Source organism: Pleurodeles waltl, chromosome 9, assembly GCF_031143425.1.
Source record: "Pleurodeles waltl isolate 20211129_DDA chromosome 9, aPleWal1.hap1.20221129, whole genome shotgun sequence".
Taxonomy (NCBI): domain Eukaryota; kingdom Metazoa; phylum Chordata; class Amphibia; order Caudata; family Salamandridae; genus Pleurodeles; species Pleurodeles waltl.
This window is the reverse complement of record NC_090448.1, coordinates 567,911,063-567,932,468: the sequence shown is the minus strand read 5'-3', so window position 1 is coordinate 567,932,468 and position 21,406 is coordinate 567,911,063. Positions and strand designations below refer to the sequence as shown.

At 42.1% G+C, this 21,406-nt stretch overlaps 1 protein-coding gene across 1 annotated transcript in view; it reads left to right on the top strand.

Moving 5' to 3' along the window:
- Nucleotides 1-9,491, top strand: part of LOC138258677 (olfactomedin-like) — a 126,471-nt gene extending 116,980 nt beyond the window's left edge. Inside the window, exons 4-5 of the mRNA XM_069205982.1 lie at nt 650-803; nt 8,281-9,491. Coding sequence (XP_069062083.1) covers nt 650-803; nt 8,281-9,110 — 984 coding nt within the window. The 3' untranslated portion in view covers nt 9,111-9,491. The remainder of the gene's footprint in view (nt 1-649; nt 804-8,280) is intronic.
- The last annotated feature ends 11,915 nt before the right edge of the window (nt 9,492-21,406 follow it).

Sequence of the window (21,406 nt, the reverse complement as noted above, 5' to 3'; positions counted from 1 at the left end):
CTTTTCCTGAGGGAATGCCTACCTTGCATACATTATCCCTGGTGCAGGTATAATGCAATGCAAGGCTTTACAAACTGATGCATTTGGCCCAATGCGTCAGTTTGTAAATGTGGAGCAGTGTAAATCACTGCTTGCGCCACCATTGCATTAAAAGAAAATGACGCAACAGTGGCACAAAGGCCTTGTAAAAGAGGCCCTTAGAGTTTGGTGGACAGAGTACCTCATCGCAATCGCAATGTACTACCCTACCCGTCAACCCCTTGGTCCTCCTGCCTCATTTAGAGATGAGTGGACCTTAACGATCCCATCAATGGAACCCAACAGCCCGACAGAGTAGGGACAATTGAAAGAAGGTCAAAATCGACAGCGGACGTACACCAAACTGTCAGTACATTGAAAGGAACCACGTTGGCAACAGTTCCTTTCATTGTGCAGAGATGACCACAGGGTTGGCGGTCATCTCTACGTTTGGCAGGGGGAGTAAACTTGAGGTGGTAGAGGTGCCGCCATCCCAGTGGACACTACTTCTCCCATAAATCATGTCTTATCTTTGTATAGCAGCCATAACCACATTGACTCAAGTGACATAAAACGTTTAAAATTGTACATTTAATTACTCTTCTTCCAATCCATTTAATTTGTCTCCAAGGTTCAAAATATATCTAGCATGGTCAATCAGCTGGAATCACTTGACAAGAACAACTTGATGCAGGTGCACCGGGACATGGAGTCACTCAAGGAACGTCTCCATGACTGTGAGAATACTTCCAAAAACACTGAAGAAACATTTTCCGTCCCCTATGGTTAGTGAATTGAGTATGCATGTTTTATTTATTTTTTAATTATGTTATTCATTCATTTACAGAATTTACAGTGTACAGTAAATGGTAATTAGTAACTACAAAGCAAATAACTTGGCAATTTTTTTATGCGGGCGGTGAAGAAGTTGTCTGACCACCAGCAGGATTCATTGGAGACTACGGGGATCTGTTTGTACTGGAAGTGGATGAACATAGTGTTCATGATTACTTTGAAGAAAGACAAATTAAGGAGAGACTTTGGGTGGAGGAGAAATTATTTCAGATTGAGGGTGTCAGAGCAGCAAAGTATCTGTCACCACTGAATAAACATACGGAAGGTTAGGTGGCATAGAAAGCCGAAGGATCCTAAATCCTCAGTGCTTTCTAGAGGGGCGTCAGTTAGGAATATTAGGACTAGTGTCACTTTCATAGATTTGGGCCAGGAGTTGTACGCCAAGGTCCATATTTACAAGGGCCCATCGCGTAGGGCGGAGCAGCAAGTGTTTTGCTGCACCACCTTGCACCACCGGGAAAGGGCAGAATGCACTGTATCTACAAGATACAGCGCATTTCTGTCCTCTCCCCTGCACCGGTGCAGAAATTTCTGAAATGCACCAGCTCAGACACCCTTGCACCATGGTGCAAGGGTTCCTAAATTGTGGGGGTGATTGTTATAGTGTGGGAAGGAACACCTTCCTGCACAAAAACAGTCAATGAAGGTGTTTTCTTCCTATGGGTGCTGAGAAAAAGGAAAAATGGGGAGAAATAAAAACGTTTCTCCCTCTTGCGCCACTCGTTACGGGGGTGGCGTATGCTTTTGATGCATTCTAAGTTTTACAAAACCTTGTAAATCTAGGAATGTGTCAAAATCCAGGGATGTTGAATGGGAACACCCATGCATCACTCATGGAAACGCCTCCCTGAAGCCAAGTAAAAGCAACGCAGTGACTTGCGCTGAATTGCCATACTCCATATCTACAAGGCCATGAAAAGCCACTCAGAGTAGCCTTTCGTGGCCTTGTAGATATGGGTCAGCTACCTGCCATGCTGGTGCTTCACAAAAAGTGACGCACTGGCGGTGCAGGCTGCTTGTAAACATGAGCCTATCTGACCTATTCTGTACTCATCACAGTAAACGTCTTCTAGGGAGGCTTCTGCTTGGCAAAGTATCATGTCGTACACTGCATACCGGTAGTAGGGTTGTATCACCCCTCTTAAAAGCTCTATTTAAGTGTTCTATTCCTTTCTATTACTCTTGTTGGTTTTACTGCCCTATTTATTCTCTTACTACATCTATCAACTGTAATACTCATTGTCAGTTTTCCATTGGCATATTTAATTTTTAGCACCCCATTAGCCTTTTAAACGTCATACTCGTTGTACTTTTAATCATCCTTTGGCCTTTTTTTGTATTCCCCTAAAACTTTTTCAGATTTTGCTTTATGAAGGCTAAAGAGTAGTGGGCTTGGGTGTGTTATGCAAGATTGGTGCTGCAAGGGAAGATAACAGCTGTCGTGCATGAGGTGAACTTTACCTGTAGTATTATGTTAATATGGAATCTTCTCATTTAATCTGTGGCATTTTTTAAAAGATATCATGTCTTTATAGGAATCATTTTGAGTCTAGGCATTTGGCACCTATTATTCTTGCCCTCATAATAAAAAAAGTTTGTTAGGCAACCTAATACTCATAAAATATTAATTTAGATAAATTAAAATGATTAGGTAATTACATTTTATAAAAACAGCTCAAATCAGGTGACTATTTTCAACATGGGCATAAGCAGGGAGTTGTGCTTTTTGGAATTGCTCATACTAGCCATATAACTTTTTTTTTTAAGGGAATTGACTTCAAAAATTGCATTTTATTCATTTGAATTTTATTTCTGAGCCTACCTTAGTATCTTCACCAAATGATTACAACCTATTGAGGCACAGTCCGTAAGAGTCAGCGACTGCACCAGAGATGTAAATTCACCAAAATGCCAGGAAAAGCGGAAAGTGACATCACACGTCCTTTGATCTTCCCTGTCACTCAGACACATACACACATTCACACATACACACACTGTCTCTCATATAAACACAACCTGACTGGAAAGCACGCATACAACATACATTTAAAAGCAATTTCTACTTACCTCAGCTACAAGGGAAGGCTATAATCCAACTAATTGTACTTCATCTTTTATAACACTAACATTGAATAACGAAATATTATTCACTATTAGTGAAATAAAATAAGTTGCTAGAAAAGAAGGAGCGTGGAGCACCATTCGAGCTGCCCCTGTCTTCCTGGCTCTGATGTTGCCACCTCTGATGCCACGGGTCTCAAAGGCAGTGACAGGGGGTCGCAAAGGGCGAGCCAGGGGTCGCCGCTTCGACCCGTGCTGACGACTAAATGACGTCCATGAAGTGCACTTTTTTTACACAATTTTCCAATTCTCCTACCAACACAAATGGTCTGTTAATAAAACTCTGATATATTTGTACTGTAAATCTATTTCTAGTTTCGCCACTCCTATTTACCAAGTATTTAAATACTTCTCATCACGAAATAGTAAGTCGTATCATATCGACATTCAGTGTACAGCGATCGTCCTTATAATACTTGTACAAAACTTGAATTTGCCGGAGCGGTCACTATAGAACTTGATCTGGATGCAATAGGTCATCAGTATTTAATATAACTTTCAAAAACTCACCCATTAATAAAGATGGAAAACCAGGCAAATACTAATGGGGCAAGGCCACAGCTCTGCTTGGGCGTATTAGAATCCGAACAAGGCTTGTCATTCTGTCATCCTTGCTCAAATCTTACACAGACCCAATATCCGTCATGAAAACTTCCAATAATGGCTCATAAAGATTGACTTATCCCCATCATCCTAAACCTGGCCCTCAAGCAGCAGTGATTATCTCACAAAATATTTAAAGATACAGTGTATCATAAAGATATTAAATTAAATGATCCTGGGTTGTTTTTTCACTTTTGAACAGTGGTCCAATGATAGGACACACCCAAGAGCATGGTAAAATTTCAATAATATCCACATAGATGAATATTCAATAAGGCAAGTGAAAAGTTGGAAATGAAAAGTGGCCCAAAAATATTTATCTGTTTTAACAACAGGTTAAGGAATGCCATCTGAACTTAGTTAGAAGCATCATGGACCAGTTTCCTAAGCCTTGCTTTGTCCTTGGATCACACAAGGCGACACACGGCAGTGCAAGGGCTTAAGTAAAATTTACTCAGCCACGCAAAGTCACCTTGAGTATCCCTGCATGTCTTCGTAAAGCCAGCGTACTGCACATCTATATGTGGAGCATTGGCGTATCCATGCATCCACCCATGAATTTTGGCACATTCCCAGATTTGTAAACCTGGGAATGTGTCAAAATGGTACACCCTCCTAACAGAGGCATAACGAGGAGAAATATGATTATTTCTCCTCGTTATTTCCTCTTTCCACATGTGCAGCATTTCGCAGCACACCTAGAAAGAGGAAAATAGCTCAAAGGATTGTTTTTGTGCAGGAAGCCATTCCTCAATGAGCAAAGAGAATCCTGCTTGTAAAGCAGGCAGGCATCCTTCCACCGTGGCGCAAGAGTGCCTGCATTGATGCTGGGGAGCACCCAGTGCCCCTGCGCAAAGAGATAGCAGGAATATGCCATAATCTTCGTAAATATGGCACATTCCTGCTCTCTCCCTGTCACACAGTGCAGAGCAAAAATTCACCTTACTGCACTCCATTGTGTGACTTCTTTGTAAATCTGCCCACGTTTCTAAAATCTGTCAGTGCAAAACACTTTCCTCCCACCAATGCAAATCAGCGAGAAAGCTAACCCTAGACTCATGTCATTCCCGGGTTAGTTTTGAAAATAGATTCATTATTGCACTGTGACACCGTTGACCAGAATGTGGAAGCACACCCTTCCTCAAGAAAACTGTCCACTTTATTAGTCGCTCAAATCCCTGACAATGACATCAAGGGCTACTTGGACATAGTCAAGAAAACAGCATAAACACCCTCTCCATCCTGGACCAGCCACAGAGTCCCAGGTGATCTGCCTCTGTGCCCCGTGTTTGGAGGAGGCAAGTCTTGGACCAACATAAAAAAGTTCCTTCTTCCGCTCTGTGTGAGACTGGTGAGAAATGGTACAGTGGAAGCTGCTCAGTAGATTCTCTCTGCTCCCCCCAGCAGCCTTCTCATATGAGTGTGTGATATCTATCCACTTAGGCCCAAATTTATGAGATTTTGATGCAGGGCAGCACAGCAAGTGACCTTGCTGTGCTGCCCTTCATCAAATGGAAAGGGCAGGAATGGGCCATATCTATGCCATACGTTGCATTCCTGTCTTTTTCCCCTGCACTGGTACAGTTTCGGCAGCCTACCGCCAACGGGGTCACCCTTGCACCACTGTGTTGCATGTAGGATTGTTTTTGTGCGGGAAGGGCCACCTTCCGGCACAAAAAGAATCCTGAGAGTTTTTTTCCTCTTTCTATGTGTGCTCCAGAATGCAGCACACCTTGCATGGCACTATATTGATAGAGAATGGGTGTTCCCACGTATCCACGCCTTTACCAAGCATGCCTTTACCATGAATACCTTTACAACAAATTTCTTTGTGAAAGCATGTTTGGTAAATCGCACCCCACTAACCCCGCATCCTGCCCCCAGTGCCAGATACCCCAGCCCTGCAATCCAGCCCACCCCCAGCCTTTAAAAGTGCCCCTTCCCCCCTGCCCTGAGCGCTAAAACTGACCCCGCCCTGCCCATAAAACTACCCTGACCCCCCATCCTGAACCGTAAAACTGACACCCCTGCCTGTAAAACTACCACCCCCCGGGCCTGAGACCTAAAATTGACCCTGCCCTGCCCGTAAAACTACCCTGACCCTGTGGGACCTGAGCCCTAAAACTGACTCAACCCTGCCTTAAAACTACCCTGACACCCCACCCTGAGTCGTACAACCAACCCCCCATGCTCTTAAAACTACTCCTTTGCCTTCCCCTGCCCTGAGGCCTAAAATCCTGCACCTTCCTAAAAATTATCCTGACCCCTGACACCCGCCCTCAGCCCTAACACTGACTCCCACCCCTGAAAACTGCCCCTTAAAACTACTCCGACCTCCACCCTGAGTTCTCAAACCCTGCCCCTTTAAAAAAAACTACCATAACTACTCTTCCCTCCCTGAGCAACTAAAACCGCACCCACTTCTAAAAACTATCTCGTCCAAACCCAGCCCCATCTACACTTACATCTCCCGACTCTTCTGTTCTTCTCCGTCCGCCGGCACAACTAGACTGCAGAACGCTCTCATCCTTAACCACGCATATGTGTGGTGTAGGCATATGCATCGGGCCATGATCTAGAAATGTTGATCAAACATCAAAGCAGTCATATGACCACTTTATGAGAGGTTTTCATTTACATGACACAGATTTGATTTTAAAACTAATTGTGTAAATTCAATTGCTAAATTGTTTCATATTGAAATAGTACTACTGAGGGGGATTTAGAGATTCTTCATTTTTTTCTTGATTGAGCAAACTAATTCGAATTTTAAGGCACAGTGAACTAAGACATTTTCAAAATTATTACAGAAATATATCCCGCCGCAGAGGGCTGTAACTATTGTTAGAGGCCATGAGCTAAAATGATTGGCCTGAGCCCCTAGTAGGGACCTATAACGAGGGAGAAGGCCTCTAACAACTGGTACAAGGCAGAAGGGCTATATTGTTATTAGAACATTCAACCTACTCAGGGTAGAAAGTTGTAAATCAATCAAGGGGTTGAGTGTTCTACTGCATCAACCTCTTTATGAAAATCACACTTCTTGGTACACAACTGTGCCACCTTCCCTTGGCAGGTTTCAAAATCAGTTCTAGTAGTTGCCAGTAACTGCCAGTGCTCTGCCAGAACTTCACGAATATCAAAAAGTATTGCGCCGACCACTAAAACAGTGATAATATCTCATAGTGTTAACTTTATTCTTATGAAGCAGTGTTTGAAAAGGGCAAAGCCTCACACTGTTCATATCTTTATCATAAATTCTGAGATGTAGCTGCTCCAATGACTGGAGTGCACAGTCAATAAATAAATAATTCATGTGAGGCATGATATTAGTGCATCATAGTCATTGTCCACAAAACATGAAAGCGTTATAAATCGATATACCAAAAGCAAAACTACAAGATGCCCCAAATCACTACACATTGCCTAGAATAAATCATGCCTGCATAAAATACATTGTCCAGGTCAGGAAATACCGTTATTAGGAAAGAATAGGCAATTTACAAGGTGCCCCAGTATTGAAAGGTTCCCTAACTGTTAGTAGACACTGCCGCTTTCTATTACAGCCAATTAAGTGTTCACCGTAGTCCCAAAGAGTTCCAGACCCATACCCAATTTTCAGGATTATTACCATGTTCCATATAGATATATTCTATGCAAATTATTTTAATATTAATAGTCTGAAACCCTGGCATGGATCATGCCCATCTATGCCTATCTTGGTCTCGATTCAATGCCACAAACATATCTGCGTTTAAAGTTTATATAACCTGTTAACAAATTGCTAAGACAGCACTCTTTACACACACTCCCGTATAGGGAATTAGCTCACAATCTGGGCACAAGTCCTAAAAAAAAGAAATGGGGGGACTAACCAAGTTAGGCTGTTTGCAAGTGAAATAACTGCATGTGACATTGCAAGTGGCATCACAGGAAGCGACATCAAGTGACATCTTAAGAAGTGATATCAGATCAAAGAACTCACACATATGTTTAGCAGGTCTATCATGAGTACATTTGAACACATTGCGAGTATTGTTAGAAACGGGTTCTCTGGTTGGCAGTCAGTTTGTACTCTGTCTAAGTAGGGACCCTCACTTTAGTCAGGGCAAAGGAGATACACACTTTAGATAACCCCTGCACCACCCCCTTGGTAGCTTTGCACAACCAGCCAGGCTTATCAAAAAGGCAATGTGTAAAGTGTTTGTACCAAAACTCACAGTAATACAGTGAAAACACTGCCAAATGGACACCACAGGAGTTTAGAAAAATAGGCAATATTTATCTAAATCAAACAAGACCAGAATGACAAAAATCACACACAAATCAATATATGAATTTTCAAAAGAATAGATGCTTACTCCATAGAAAACAATGGAAACGTTGTTTTTACACAAAGTCCCTGGTTTGATTGAAAAGTAAAGGCACACGGGTGAGTGCGCATCAGAAAAGTCAGTGATGCATCAATTCCTTACTTCCAAGTGAGGCCGTGAGTCATTTTTTCTCCGGTCAGGTAGGCGATGCGTTGTTTTTCTCTCCCGCAATAGAGCGATACACCAATTTCTGTGCAAATGGCATATGTCACATTTGCAAATAAATGCCAAGTACAAATACTGTAGAATTTCACCTGTGTCACTATTACTGTCCTTTAATGACTCTTTTATGGCTTTTATTTCCAACTAGGCAGTTGTGACCATAATGGTCTGGCACATGTGGGGAAGCCATTTTTGGTACAGCTCAACTGGAAGGGTTCAAACCACAAATATGGTGGCTGGGGAAGAGACACCGCTGTGCCTCCTGCAAGAAAGAACCTGTACTGGGTGGCCCCACTCAACATCGATGGGCGAATTCTGGAGGCCTTCCGACATTATTCTTCTTACAATGATTTCCTGATGTACAGGAACCCTACAGATAAGCAGCTGTCTCTCTATTTGAAAAGCACTGGCAAATGGAACCACACCAATGGAGGTCAAGGAGGTGGAATGATCATTCACGGCAACTACTTCTACTACAACTGCTACAACTCCAGGGACATGTGTCGCATCAACTTAAAAACAGGTGCTGTGGAGCGGAAGACACTGCCCAGTGCAGCGTACAACAACCGCTACCCCTACGCTGGAGTTACCTTCCAGGACATGGACTTTGCTTCAGATGAACATGGCCTGTGGGTCTCGTACGCTACGGAGAAGAGCTCTGGCAACATTGTTATCAGTAAGTTAGATGTCAAAAGCTTTAGTGTGGTGAAGAGCTGGACCACCACTGTGTACAGATCATCGGTCTCCAATGCCTTCATGATGTGTGGTGTTATGTACGCTATTAGACCAGTAAGCAGAAGTAAACAAGAGATATTCTACATGTTTGACACCAAAAAAGACCAAGGGAAGAAAATAAGCATCATGATGGAAACCCTGATGGAACCTGTGCAAAGCCTGAACTACAACGCCAATGACCACAAGTTCTACATGTTCAGCGATGGATTTGAAATCACATATGATCTCACTTTCAATGTCTAATGAGTCTGACAAATTAATGTTTGTATTGCAGATCAAATTATCAAGTCAGGGTGAGGAAACTAAATGTAAGCCTCCAGTAGTACCCTTAGCTGCAAACCCTCCCTTTGAGGATTGTATCAGTAATATGATTTCATTCCTAGCTTTAATGCTATATGTCACAATTGTGAATTAATGTCAAGTTCCTCTTGGTAACAATGTGGTGTGGGTAGCATTAGCAGTTATGTACGACATTACGTTCCTTACTTAACTAAGGTTGATGGATAAAAATGTATCTTGATCAAATGCATTGTTTCCATGGATTCACAGTATAATTGCATAGCTACTGGTTATAGTACATGTAGCAACTTTCCACTGTGGAGTATTAATAAAGCTGACAAGAAGTCTAAATGATTATTGTTATTCTTCCTCGCTTTCTATTTTTTCTGGCTCAATGTGTACCTTTAAAGATGCTGAAAGGATTGGAACTGTGTTCGTAAAACAGGTACGCCATCTGGCAATAGATATGATGTGTTGGCAGATTTTATTCCCCGTTACTATTCAAGTGCACATAAACAATCTAGTCTTTGATCCTGACGCCCTCAATTACTTTTATAAGCCCCCAAGCGGCTCTCTACTCATAAACAAGTATTTATTTATTCCTGGTGGCAGCTCTCCCAGAAACGTGAGGGACTCCTATCACATTGTTCATACATCCAAAATTCCTAAAAAAAATTAAAACAAAATGTTGCTTTTCAGGGCGCTACACGGAACGATTCCAGAACCTTGAATCAAAACCCTTTAATCAGTCCATCCATTATTGTTTTTCCACCACCATCAAACAATTTCCATCAGAAATTCTTTGATCATAACAAAACCCAACTTCTCGTACCACATTCATCATCTCAGTCAAATGTAGAATTCTAAATGTTTCTGAAGGAGTTTCACTACACAATATTGTATTGTTACCTACAAAACTTAAAGATGTGTTATATGTTATGCACACACACATATGAATACATACACATTCCCTGAATCAAACACACACAATTACAAGCTCGACTGAATTGTGATTTTTGTGCAAGCATTCTTTACCCAAAGCACCATCAGTCTGCTTCATGACAACAAGAAAAGGTCTCTGCTGTCATCTTTGACCTGGGTACCTGTCTAGCTAGGAGGATCCAAACTTCACCATCACATCAATAAGTCGATTGTCTGAAGCCATGTAGAAAAGTCACCATTGGCAAAGCAGATTTGGTCAGATGAGAGGTTTTTTACGATAAGATACACGTATGCACCCAGGCCCCCAAATTAGTGCATACCCAAAGACCCACAGCAAAAGTGTTACCATCCCATTTGCATTTGCGTGTTGCATTTCATCTTTTCAGATTTGCATTCTCCACATAAATATCTATTCTCCAGGCACATTCTGGGATTACTGTTCTAGTCACCACCTCCTCACCCAATACTACATGATTGCTATGAACACAAACAAACCAATAGGAGTCAGACCATCAAAATCAAACCTCAGTATAAGGCCACAATGCAAGATAAACACAACCCTCAAAAGTAGAGGACGCCTCTTTTTTACACTTTAACAATCAATTACTGACAAATATGGCGACCAGCAGCCCATCTTACTGATACAATCATCAAAGTGAAAAGAGATGCAACTTCTGTCCACTTAGGTCCACCATCCCCACAGGCACCAACTCTAAGGGCGACAAGTATCAATTTAACCACATCATTAATTCAGGAGCTCTCATGCAATGTCCTCAAAGACAGAAAAGTCAATTCCTTCCGACAGGAGTCTAAGTTGCCGAACTCTGACCTCTCCAAACCTGCCAAGACTGCCTCTCCCTAATCCAAGAGAACCCCCACAACCTTACATAATCTTTCTATTCCTTATCATTAGAGACCCTGCCTCAAAGTTAAGGCTCTTGTGCACACTGTGACAAAAAGCTGCAAACTTGTGTTAACCGGCTCAAACATAGCTCTGGGCACAAATTCCACATAATAAACGCAATTGTGAAAGCCTTTTTTTTTTAACCTGTCAGTTTGGTAGCTCTTTTTCCATGGTGCAGTAAAAATCGGAAAGGGGGTAATGCCTATGTTTGATTAGTCCAAACCTCCGTGAATTACAAAATGGTACACAACGGTGCAACCTACTCCAGCTAGTCTGATGGGTAGCAAAGAAGCCATTTAGATTTGTCTGAATACATTCCCATTTTTATTGGATGGAGTGTAACCATTCAAATAAGCTGATAAAGCAGGTTGTTTCCGGATTTTTAACTGGCTACTTTAGTCTCAGTTCTGACCAACCAATGAGCAACTACTCTGAACAGCTTCCCTCCCTTGTCTGGGGGGTTGAAGAGGACCAGGAAGTTGGGCTGAGTATGATTATGTTTCTGCTGAATTGACTGCACTTGGGGACACAGTTTATGGGGAAGGTGGCAGTTTAGGCTGCCTACCAGATTTTGATATGCTTTATATCAAGCGTAGTTGCACTTAGGCAACAACTAGTCCCGGCATGCTCACTATTTGGTCTTGAGATAGCACAGACCATCTGGACCTGTCAACTTGGGGGGATGCTAGGCCCTCAGCTCAAAGTGCTTAGTTCTGTTGAGGTTTTGACCTTCAAGGGGGATGGGGCGGCGGGACATAGGGGTTGGCCTTGCTAGTTGTGCCCGCAGTTGTTTGGCCTCACTGCCCATGGGAGGGGGGTGATTTGGATTGTTTTTGTTTCTTGAGAGAAAAAGAGTGATTGTAGGAGACTGGCTCTATACTGATAAATCTCAACCCAGACTGTTTAGTGTGATTGTGGAGAAGGGGCATTTTGAAGTGGAGTGTGGTGGGAAGGAGGCGTGGGGTACTGTAAGGGCTATGGCTACTAACTGGAGGTTAGTCACCTGGAATGTCCAGGGATTGGGTCAGCCCTTTAAAAGGCACAGGGTGTACTCTTATCTTAGGCGTTATGGGATCACTGTAGCCTTTTTGTAGGAGACCCACACCTGGGGAACAAGTATTAAACAACAGAGGTGCAGATGGAGGGGATAACTCTTTGCCACTTCGTACTCTAACTATGCAGAGGGGTCTGATTTGTGCTGCACCTGGAGGCCCCTTTGTAGCTACAGGGGTCAAAATTGACCCACAATGCTGCTATGTCATAGTCTCTAGGGCACTGGATAACAGGGATGTTTGTCTAATAAATGTGTATGCCCCTAATGTGGATGACGCTGGGTTCTTTTGGACTATGGTGGGTGCTTCAACGTAGTATGTGGGACCTGGGCTAATACTGGAAGGGGACCGCAACTGTGTTCTGGACTGAGGCTTTGACCAGTTGCCTCCCTTGTTGGGATACCAAACCAGCAATGACGAGCGTCTTCAGGGAGACTATAATGGGACTAGGCCTACAAGACATCTGGACAGTGTGTTTTCCTCAGTCTGAAGAGTATTCATGGTACTTGGTTGCCACGGTGAACCATAGTTGCATAGATTATTGCCTATTGTCTGGTGCCATGATACAATGTGTGACTGATGTCTCTTATTTGGTGTGATAAATCTCAAATCACTCACCCCTACTGGTCGCTTTCAGGATGATCGGGAAGCCCCCCATGGTACCTTTGTAGAGACTGCAAGCGGACACCCTGTCAGATTCTGTGTTTTCTGCCGTTGTACCTGAAACCCTTGATCATTTCTGTACTGAGAACTGGGGTAGTTCATCAGCGAAGGCGGTCAAATGGGATGTCATCAAAATTGTGTTACAGTGTGAATGCCTGAAAGTTACATATGGTGTGAAGCAGCCGCTGCCTAAGTCCCTGGACACCCTGGAGAAACATCTGGGCATCCTTGGGGAGGTGATTGAATAAGCCTGGTGTTTAAATCAATGGAACAAGTGTAAGCACGACCTACTTGAAACTTGGGACATATTGGATACGTTTGACCGCTCTAGCTACAGGCAGTGCCTGCATATGGAGGGGGCAATGGCCTACCGTTCGAATTTTACCAGAAGAGAGTGGAGAACATGGTGGATCGACTACTGGAGGTTTATAATGAGGCTTATGAAAAAAGATTACTGCCTGCCTCTATGAGAGAGGCGCTGGTTGTTATGATCTCTAAACCTGAGAAGGACATTGAGACGGTGTCTTCATACTGCCCCCTGTTGATGCTCATTGTGGATGCAAAAATACTCAGCATGGTCCTTGCAACACAGCTGCACAAGTTCTATGAGGACCAATGCAGGTTTTTACCTTGGTGAAACACACTGTGTAATTTAAGGAGGCTGTCCCTGGTCCTGCATGAGTCAACTATTGCTGAGGACCAATATGCAATGGCACTCCTGGACATTGAACAAGCCTTCAATTCCCTCTCCTGGAATTTACTGTGGAGGATTTTGGGGAAAGCGGGCATTGGAGAAACACATGTCGTTGGGTGCAGTTGCTCTACGAGGCCCCCATTGTGCAGGTGAGAGTGGGAGACATGGCAGTTCACCCTGCAGAGGGGTACCAGACAGGCTGTCCCTTATCGCCCCTGCTCTTTGCCTTAGCAATGGACCCACTGGCATGTAGACTGAATCAGATTCTAGTGGGTTGGGGGATATGGGTGTGAGGAAAATACCTACATAGTCTCACTTTACACCTTAATTTATTTACACCAACCGCTCTACTAAGTGCCAATAATGCTGACTGTGCTTGATCAGTTCAGCAATGTTTCTGGGTTGGGTTGCATGTTAGCGGAATAAAATCAAAATGATTTCCACTGGGACAGTTGGTTGGTTTAGACAGGACTTACAGCAATTTGAACTCCCACGGAAGCTGAAATTGATTAGTTATCTTGGTATCAGGATTACACATATTGAGGCGGAGTTCAAGGCCGTAAATATAGGTAGAGTGGTGGAGAACCTGAAACCTGTAGTGAAATTCTGGAATATGCTACCTCTCTCGCTCGTGGGTAAACTGGCACCAGTCAAAGTGATCATCCTGCCACATTGTCTATATGTGTCCAGGGGACAATGTATGAGATCCACAAACAAATCTTTATAGAACTAGAAAGGCTGATTAGTGAACCCCTGTAGGCGTCTGGAAGGGAGAGTTAGCCAAACCACTCTCAAATGTACTTGGCACTTGTGGGGGGTCTTGTATTGCCCGACCTAGAACTGTATTACCTAGCAGTACAGATGCAGCATGCAATACATTGATTTGATGAACAAGGAAACTGGGAGAGTCGGCTACTAACCAGTATGTGTGGCGACGTTCCCCTGCCCGAGCTTTTAATAATGGGGTGAGAGTCCCGGATGCAGTGCCATGGATAGTCCAACAACAATGTGTTGCATAGGAAACAGCTGTCAGACATGCCCTGAAGAGAAGCCCCTATGTGCAGGATTTGCCCATCTTGACGTTGCGTCCCTTTAAACTCATTGCTCAGACAATGTTTTTTGATAAATGGAGAGCTAGTGAATGTGAGCTCTTGTGGGACCTTTATCTCAATGATAGATTTATCACAATGACAGACAGCATAAAAACATTACATCTAGGCACACGTGATTTGGGGATGTCTGGTGCTCACGGACTACTTGGGGGCAATTCCTAAGAGCCTAAACGTGGCCTTGGATTGGAAAGTCCCTCGAGATGCAAGCCAATGTCTGGGGCTGCTGCTGGTCAAAAAGAAGAAGAAACATTGTAGAAAATTCTTCTTGTTGGACTTGGTATCAGCCAAATGTAGAATTGCCATATGTTGGTTGTTCGCTGCTACACCTGTCTCAAGAGACTGAATGAGGGGAATGGCTGAATAGGTGACAGCTTAAGAGTGTCATACGTATAAAATGTGCATAGACAATAAACTGGAGAATGATTTGAGATCCTGGACAGAGATACTCACCGAGCTCTTGGAGCCCCCTGACACCATAGAATAGTATGCTGGTGTGAGTTATTTGACCCTAAGTGAGTGATTTGAAGTGGGGTTGATAATAATGGTAGTAATGGTATGCCACAGAACCTGTGCTGCAGTTTGCTATCCCCCATACAACACACAGATTGTACTTATGTTGATAAATGAACATGTTTGAGTCACTGGAAGCAAGGGTGTGGGTGTGAAGGGTAGATTTGGATGCATTTGATAACCATACCGTATTGTAAATTACTAAAATTGAAGCATTGTACTGCTGTATCCGGAACAGAAAATGCTAATAAACATATATACACAAAAGACTGTTTCGAACATCTGGAGCAGCCAATACCTTGCTAGACAGCTTTGGGCTACAGAAAGTTAAGGGTTGTCCTTTCTAGGGGATTACGCAGATGTTTCTGTAAGAAATCGGGATGTGGCCCTCACTTTACCACCATTCCATATCAGTGGGTGCTGCAGTGGACACCGAAATAGAAGGCTTAACTTTGAAATTTGGTTACTTGACTCACAGATAGGAAAAGTTGTCTCTCTGATCATCCCGATTGACAAAGCCACATGGTAGTCTAAGTGAGCACTTAAGTGTTGCTTCAAGTAATTGACATCAGAACAGTACAGGGTCAGCTTTAGCACACAAAGAACTCTGCAACAGGTGCTTTTAGATGCATAAGTTATTTCTACACACAGCGCCGCCCCTGCTCAGAGGTCAGCACCAGGTGTGGCTGCACCAGTCGCACCACCCAAAAGCCGGCCCTAGAACAGTATTTTTGCAGCAATGGTTCAGACAGACTCTTTCATGTGCTCCCGAAACATTGCAGTACCAGAGAGAGGAACCTATAGTACTCAACAACAGTGTATCAGACCTTTAAGGTGAATAAGGGAAGTTTAAAATCCACTCTCATTAATTTCCCGGCTTCTCTAAACAGGCTACCAACAGGAGTGGGAATGATGTCAACTTTGATGGTTATTTTGAAAGAGTAGTATTAGAGACCGAAGCCCATATTTATACTTTTTTAGCGCCGCATTTGCGTCATTTGTTAACGCAAAAACAGCGCAAACTTGCAAAATACAATTGTATTTTGCAAGTTTGTGCCGTTTTTGCGTCAAAAAGTGGCGCAAATGCGGCGCTAAAAAAGTATAAATATGGGCCCGAATATTTAGAATTATTATAACGAATAACGAATATTAAGAATGACTGTGCTACAAAGGGCTAAGAGAAGTACGTCCCTAATAGCTCCTAGTCTAATATCAGAAACTCCACTCAAGATCCCAGGGTCACACAATATGCTTATGTGAGCAAAGGATAAAACGCGGCTGTAAACTACAGCACTCCATATACGTATCCCCTAACCTATCTTCACCAACCAGCAAATCAATACTAACTCTTACTAGTATGGGATGCTAAGAGAACAGCAAACCTCCAAAAGTGCAATCCGTCCAAATTGGCTGGCCTCTAACATTCTGTGCACCAAGCACTTGTTGGAGAGCAAACATTATTTAAAAAAATTATGTTACAAAAATGAAATGATTAATGTGTATTAAAAAGCCTAAATAGAGAAACCTGTATTAGAAAAAAAAAACGTGCAAGTTTAAATTGTGGTTAACATGGTGTCCGCCACCTAGATTTCTATGTGAATTAATAAATGTTACGTAAATGCATTTTGATTAATTACAACTACATGTACTGACAAAACATGAATGCTCTAATTGTACTATAAAACTTATGGTTTGAAATTATTAGAAATTATTTATTCTTTATGTATTGGCATTAGTGAAAATACCTACATTTTAGTATTTTTCCAGAAGCGCAATGCTGAAATAATATGCTGACTTTACTAAAATCCTTTTGAAAACCTTGTTCATAAAAGCTAACAGTAGAAAGCTACTGATTTCTCTGTCCCGCTTGTTCTGTACTTCCTTGTGATAAATATTGCAAGTTTTAACAATGAGCCTTAGTTATTAAAAGGAAGCGACAAATACTAAATTACGTGATCTATGCTGCTGTTTTAAAAAAATGTAATAATTACATGGAAACTGCCATCCAGAGAGGAGCGTTAGAAGAATGAAGAAAGATACAATTGAAGCCCAGATGAAATGCTATTGGCTAACTCACCTCATAGTCTTGTCCAATAGAAAGTAACTTTTGGGACTTTAATTGAGCAAAGCTTTAGGTGACGCAAGTCAGTTCAGTGTTTCCTTCAGTTCTGGTCAGTCAGTTTAGCTTCTGTTCAGTTCTGATCTTTTCACTTCCTGTCTGGCCCCTGTTCTGCTTTTATTTTAAAGACAGTAATGTAAGTGCAGTTTGGAAAATAATCACAGCAGTGGAGCAATAATGATCACAGAACTCAACAATGGTTATTACATGTATAAATATATATATATAGACTACGTATTCACGCATGTGCAGCGAAAAGCTGAAAATAGGAATTTTAAAATGCATCACCATGGGGTTTGAGAAACACCTTGTGAAGCTGTTTTTGACTGTTTGCCAAACATATTTCAATTTTAAACTTACACTTTTCAACTTTCCTTCACCCTGCGGTCTATGCCAGATTGTTCTGCTTTAATTCAGACTGAGACAAAATGAAAGGAATGCCAAGAATGCAGCACTGAGTCTGAGTAATGAATTTATTAAGACGTTTCTCAATCTTCATGCGAGATTCTGGGATGGATTAAAGAGCCTTAAAATTTCTTGACGAATGAATAGTCTTGCTTTTCGGGGCTTTCAGAGTCGTGGGGTGAATGTCTTGGTGGTAGGTTTCGAGGTCTGAGGGTCGCACAGATAATGACTGAGTATCTAGGAGAGACATGTTCATGGCATTACTGAAAGATGGTGTCAGTAAGGAGCAAATTGTGGAATAGGTACCAAATGTCTGTGAGAGACGTACTGTAAAAGAGGTCTGGACAGAAAAGAAGGCAGTAGAAAAGTAAGAAGCAGGATAATAAACAAGTGAATCAGGGCCAGCCACAAATGCAGGAGGATGGAACAAAAAGGGGTAGAAATGTTTCTTCATGAGGGAAAGAGGAGGAAGATTTGGACAGCGAATGGTTAACTGTTGCAAGCAGGGAAGGAGGAGAATCCACTCGCAGATATGAAAGCATATATCCAGACCTGACTTGGGCAAAAGTAGATGGGTTTAAATCAGATTAGGAAACAGGCCAAGCTCTGGTACAGGGATTGGCTTGTAAAGATAACAGACCACATATTGATTTAGAAATACAATGCAAACACAAACATGTTCAAAGAGTTTGAGCATTAGTTGATACTGGAGCAGAGGCCTCTTTAATTTATGGAAATCCCAAAAAGTTTACAGGTCACGACTACACCATCACAGGGTTGGGTGGAAAACAACCCCCTGCCGTGCGGACTACTGAGAATACACTGTTTGATTGTGCCCTTTATGGAATATACACTGGGAATTGACATTTAAAGGGAATGACTTTGTAGTTGGATGATGGTTGTTATCAGTTTGGATCAAAGAGATGCAGTTGAGTGGCAGCCATGAGGGTTGGTCATCTGAAGATACCCTCAGTGAAGGTCCCCTCCACCACCAAGGTAATCTGCTTGAAGCAGTACTGCATTCCAGGAGGACAGGAGGAAATAAGTAAAACTATATAATAATTTATTGAGACTGGAGTGATAGCTCCAACCACCACTGAATGGAACAATCCTCTTTGCCCATTGTTTAAAACTCATGGGCATTTTAGAATGACAGTCGATTACTGCGAGATGAATAAATATACACCCCCTTTGACAGCTGCGGTCCCAGACACCATCACTTTGATTGGAAGAACACAGAAACATACAGGTACCTGGTTTCCAACCATTGATACTGCTAATGCTTTTTTTTCTATTCCAGTGGCCCCTGAGACTCAGGAACAATTCAGTTTTTCGTGGAATGGCATACAATTCCGAATGATAAGGCTCCCCGAAGGGTATGTACATAGCCCCACTATCTGTCACCGGCTGGTGGCAGAACACCTGGATGAAGTACTTGTCATTCCAGGGGTGCAATTGACCCATTACATTGATAATGTGATGATTCAAGGACAGACACAAGAACAGGTGCAGACTCAGTTGGAGCGGGTTGTGGAAGTTTTGCAGAGTAAAAGGTGGATGATTAATCCAGATAAGACACAGGGACCCTGTCAAAGTGTGAGGTTTCTAGGAATTCAGTGGAATCAGGGACAAAGAGAGGTGTTGCCGCAGGTAAAACAAAATATTTTAGAGTTTGCCACTCCCCACACTAAGCAGGAGACACAATGATTTATTGGATTGTTTGGTTTTTGGAGATAGCATATTCCAGTTTCCAGCCCCTGTGCACAAAATAATACGAAAGAAGCATGAGTTTGAACGGGATGAACAGCAGCAGTGTGTTTTTGATTTAGCAAAGGAGGCAATTCAACAGGCTTTAGATTTGTGGCCAGTACAGAAAGAATACACTGATTTGCATGTAACCGTTCAGGGGTAATATGCAAATTGTATCATGTGAAATTGATAGCGAGCGTGCCTCTGGGTTTCTGGACAAGAAAGCTACCTGATGCTGGGGAGCGATATACTCCCTTTGAGAAACAGTTACTTGCATGTTACTGGGCTTTAGTGGGTACTGAGCAAATGACCGTAGGTCATTATGTGCTTTTGAGACCTGAGATTCCAATGATGCATAGGTGAAGAGTTCACCTAAACCTCACTGAATAGGACATGCACAAGAAGCTAGTATCATACATTGGAAATGGTACACACAAGACAGAGCCCGAATGGGACCAGCAGTAACAGCAGCTCTACATGAACAGGTGTCACAAGCCTCTGTGAAGGATGAGTGCATAACATGGGGGAGAAAAGAACACAGGCGATAAGAAGTACCTGACTGAGAATGTTTATGGTAATGCCGGGGAACAGCTTGGTCTTGGAAAAACACTGTGAGAGTTTACCAGTCTCACATGTGCTCCTTTCCAACACTGACCTGGTGCAGCCAATGTTTGAACAACAACTTAACTGATGGGAGGAGTGGTTTCTAGAATTCTCCTCTCCAGTTTGTTTAAAGTATATAAAGTGAGAACCGGGGTAGAAAGCACTCCTTTCCGGAAGGGGGACGCCTTGATCAGGAGAATCCCATGTGGTTAAAAAAACTCCCTCTGTCTCGGTTGTGAGGGTTCCTCGGCCTGATGCTGGCAAAGAGGATGTCACTGTCAAGCCCCTTGGTGATACATTTTTAATTCTTATTTTCAGTTTTGCATTGTGCATCCATGAATATGTAGTCTATATACATATTTATATATTTGTATATTTATACATGTAATAACCATTGTTGAGTTCTGTGATCAATATTATTTCACTGCTGTGATTATTTTCTGAGTTGAACTTACATTACTGCCTTTGAAATAAAAGCTCACGTTATCTTTGTCTGTGCGTGAGACTTGAGAAGCATCTTAATAAATTAATTACTCAGACTAAGTTTGCTGCATTCTTGGCATTCCTTTCATTTAGTCTCAGTCTGAAGTAAAGAAGAACAACCCCTTATGTTTTTAGCAGTTCAGTTACATTAGTCCCAACATTACTGAACTGTTTCCCCTTTTTCATGCTCCTGATGACTGCTGAAGACCTGCTGTTCCTGTGCTCAGCTGATGAAGACTCTGCAAGCTGCTGTTTCATTAAGGAGAGGTATAACAATGTGCATTTATTTTTCTTTTGCAGGTTTTTCCCTTTAGAAAATCAACCACATATATTTGTTAGTGCCATAGTTAGATGTTTTTCCAACGTAATTTTTGTCTTATTTTAATTTTTTGAAAGTGACAAAGTCCAGCCCCACACATGCTTTTCAAATTAGAATTTAGTAGTTAGGATGTTTGATCTAACAATGAATTAAATGTGTATTAATTTATTGTGATTGATTCAATTGCACAGCTCATGAGTTCTGTTACTATTTTTCATATAATTCTGTTGTTACTCTGTATAATTCTTTTGGAGTTTCTATTGGTAATTGACTTATAAAATTGAGATTCTTCAGATGCTTTGGACAGCCTGCATTGTTTTTGTATTGCTATCAATTGGTTTTGTGCATCATTTACGTGACCTTAACGTTGTCAATTTAAGGGCAATAAATGTTTAAACCTGACTAAATTGGCGTGTTCATTCACGGCCACACAGATCACGGTGTGTATACATTACTGACTCATTATTGTATATTTTGATTGCATTGTTTGATTTGATGACCTCATTACTCCTGTCTGAGTCAAAAGATCCGAGTCGATCGCTGAGGGTAGTAGATGTCACTTCCCTATTACGTGTCACCTTAGGCTAATATTAGGAGTTAGGTAGCAAAGGAGGATGGCTTTGTCTCAATAAGAGAGGATCATCCTGGTTTTGATAGATTTGGTTTTGCCAATGCTTGTTTAATATTCTGATTTTTGGAGATTTG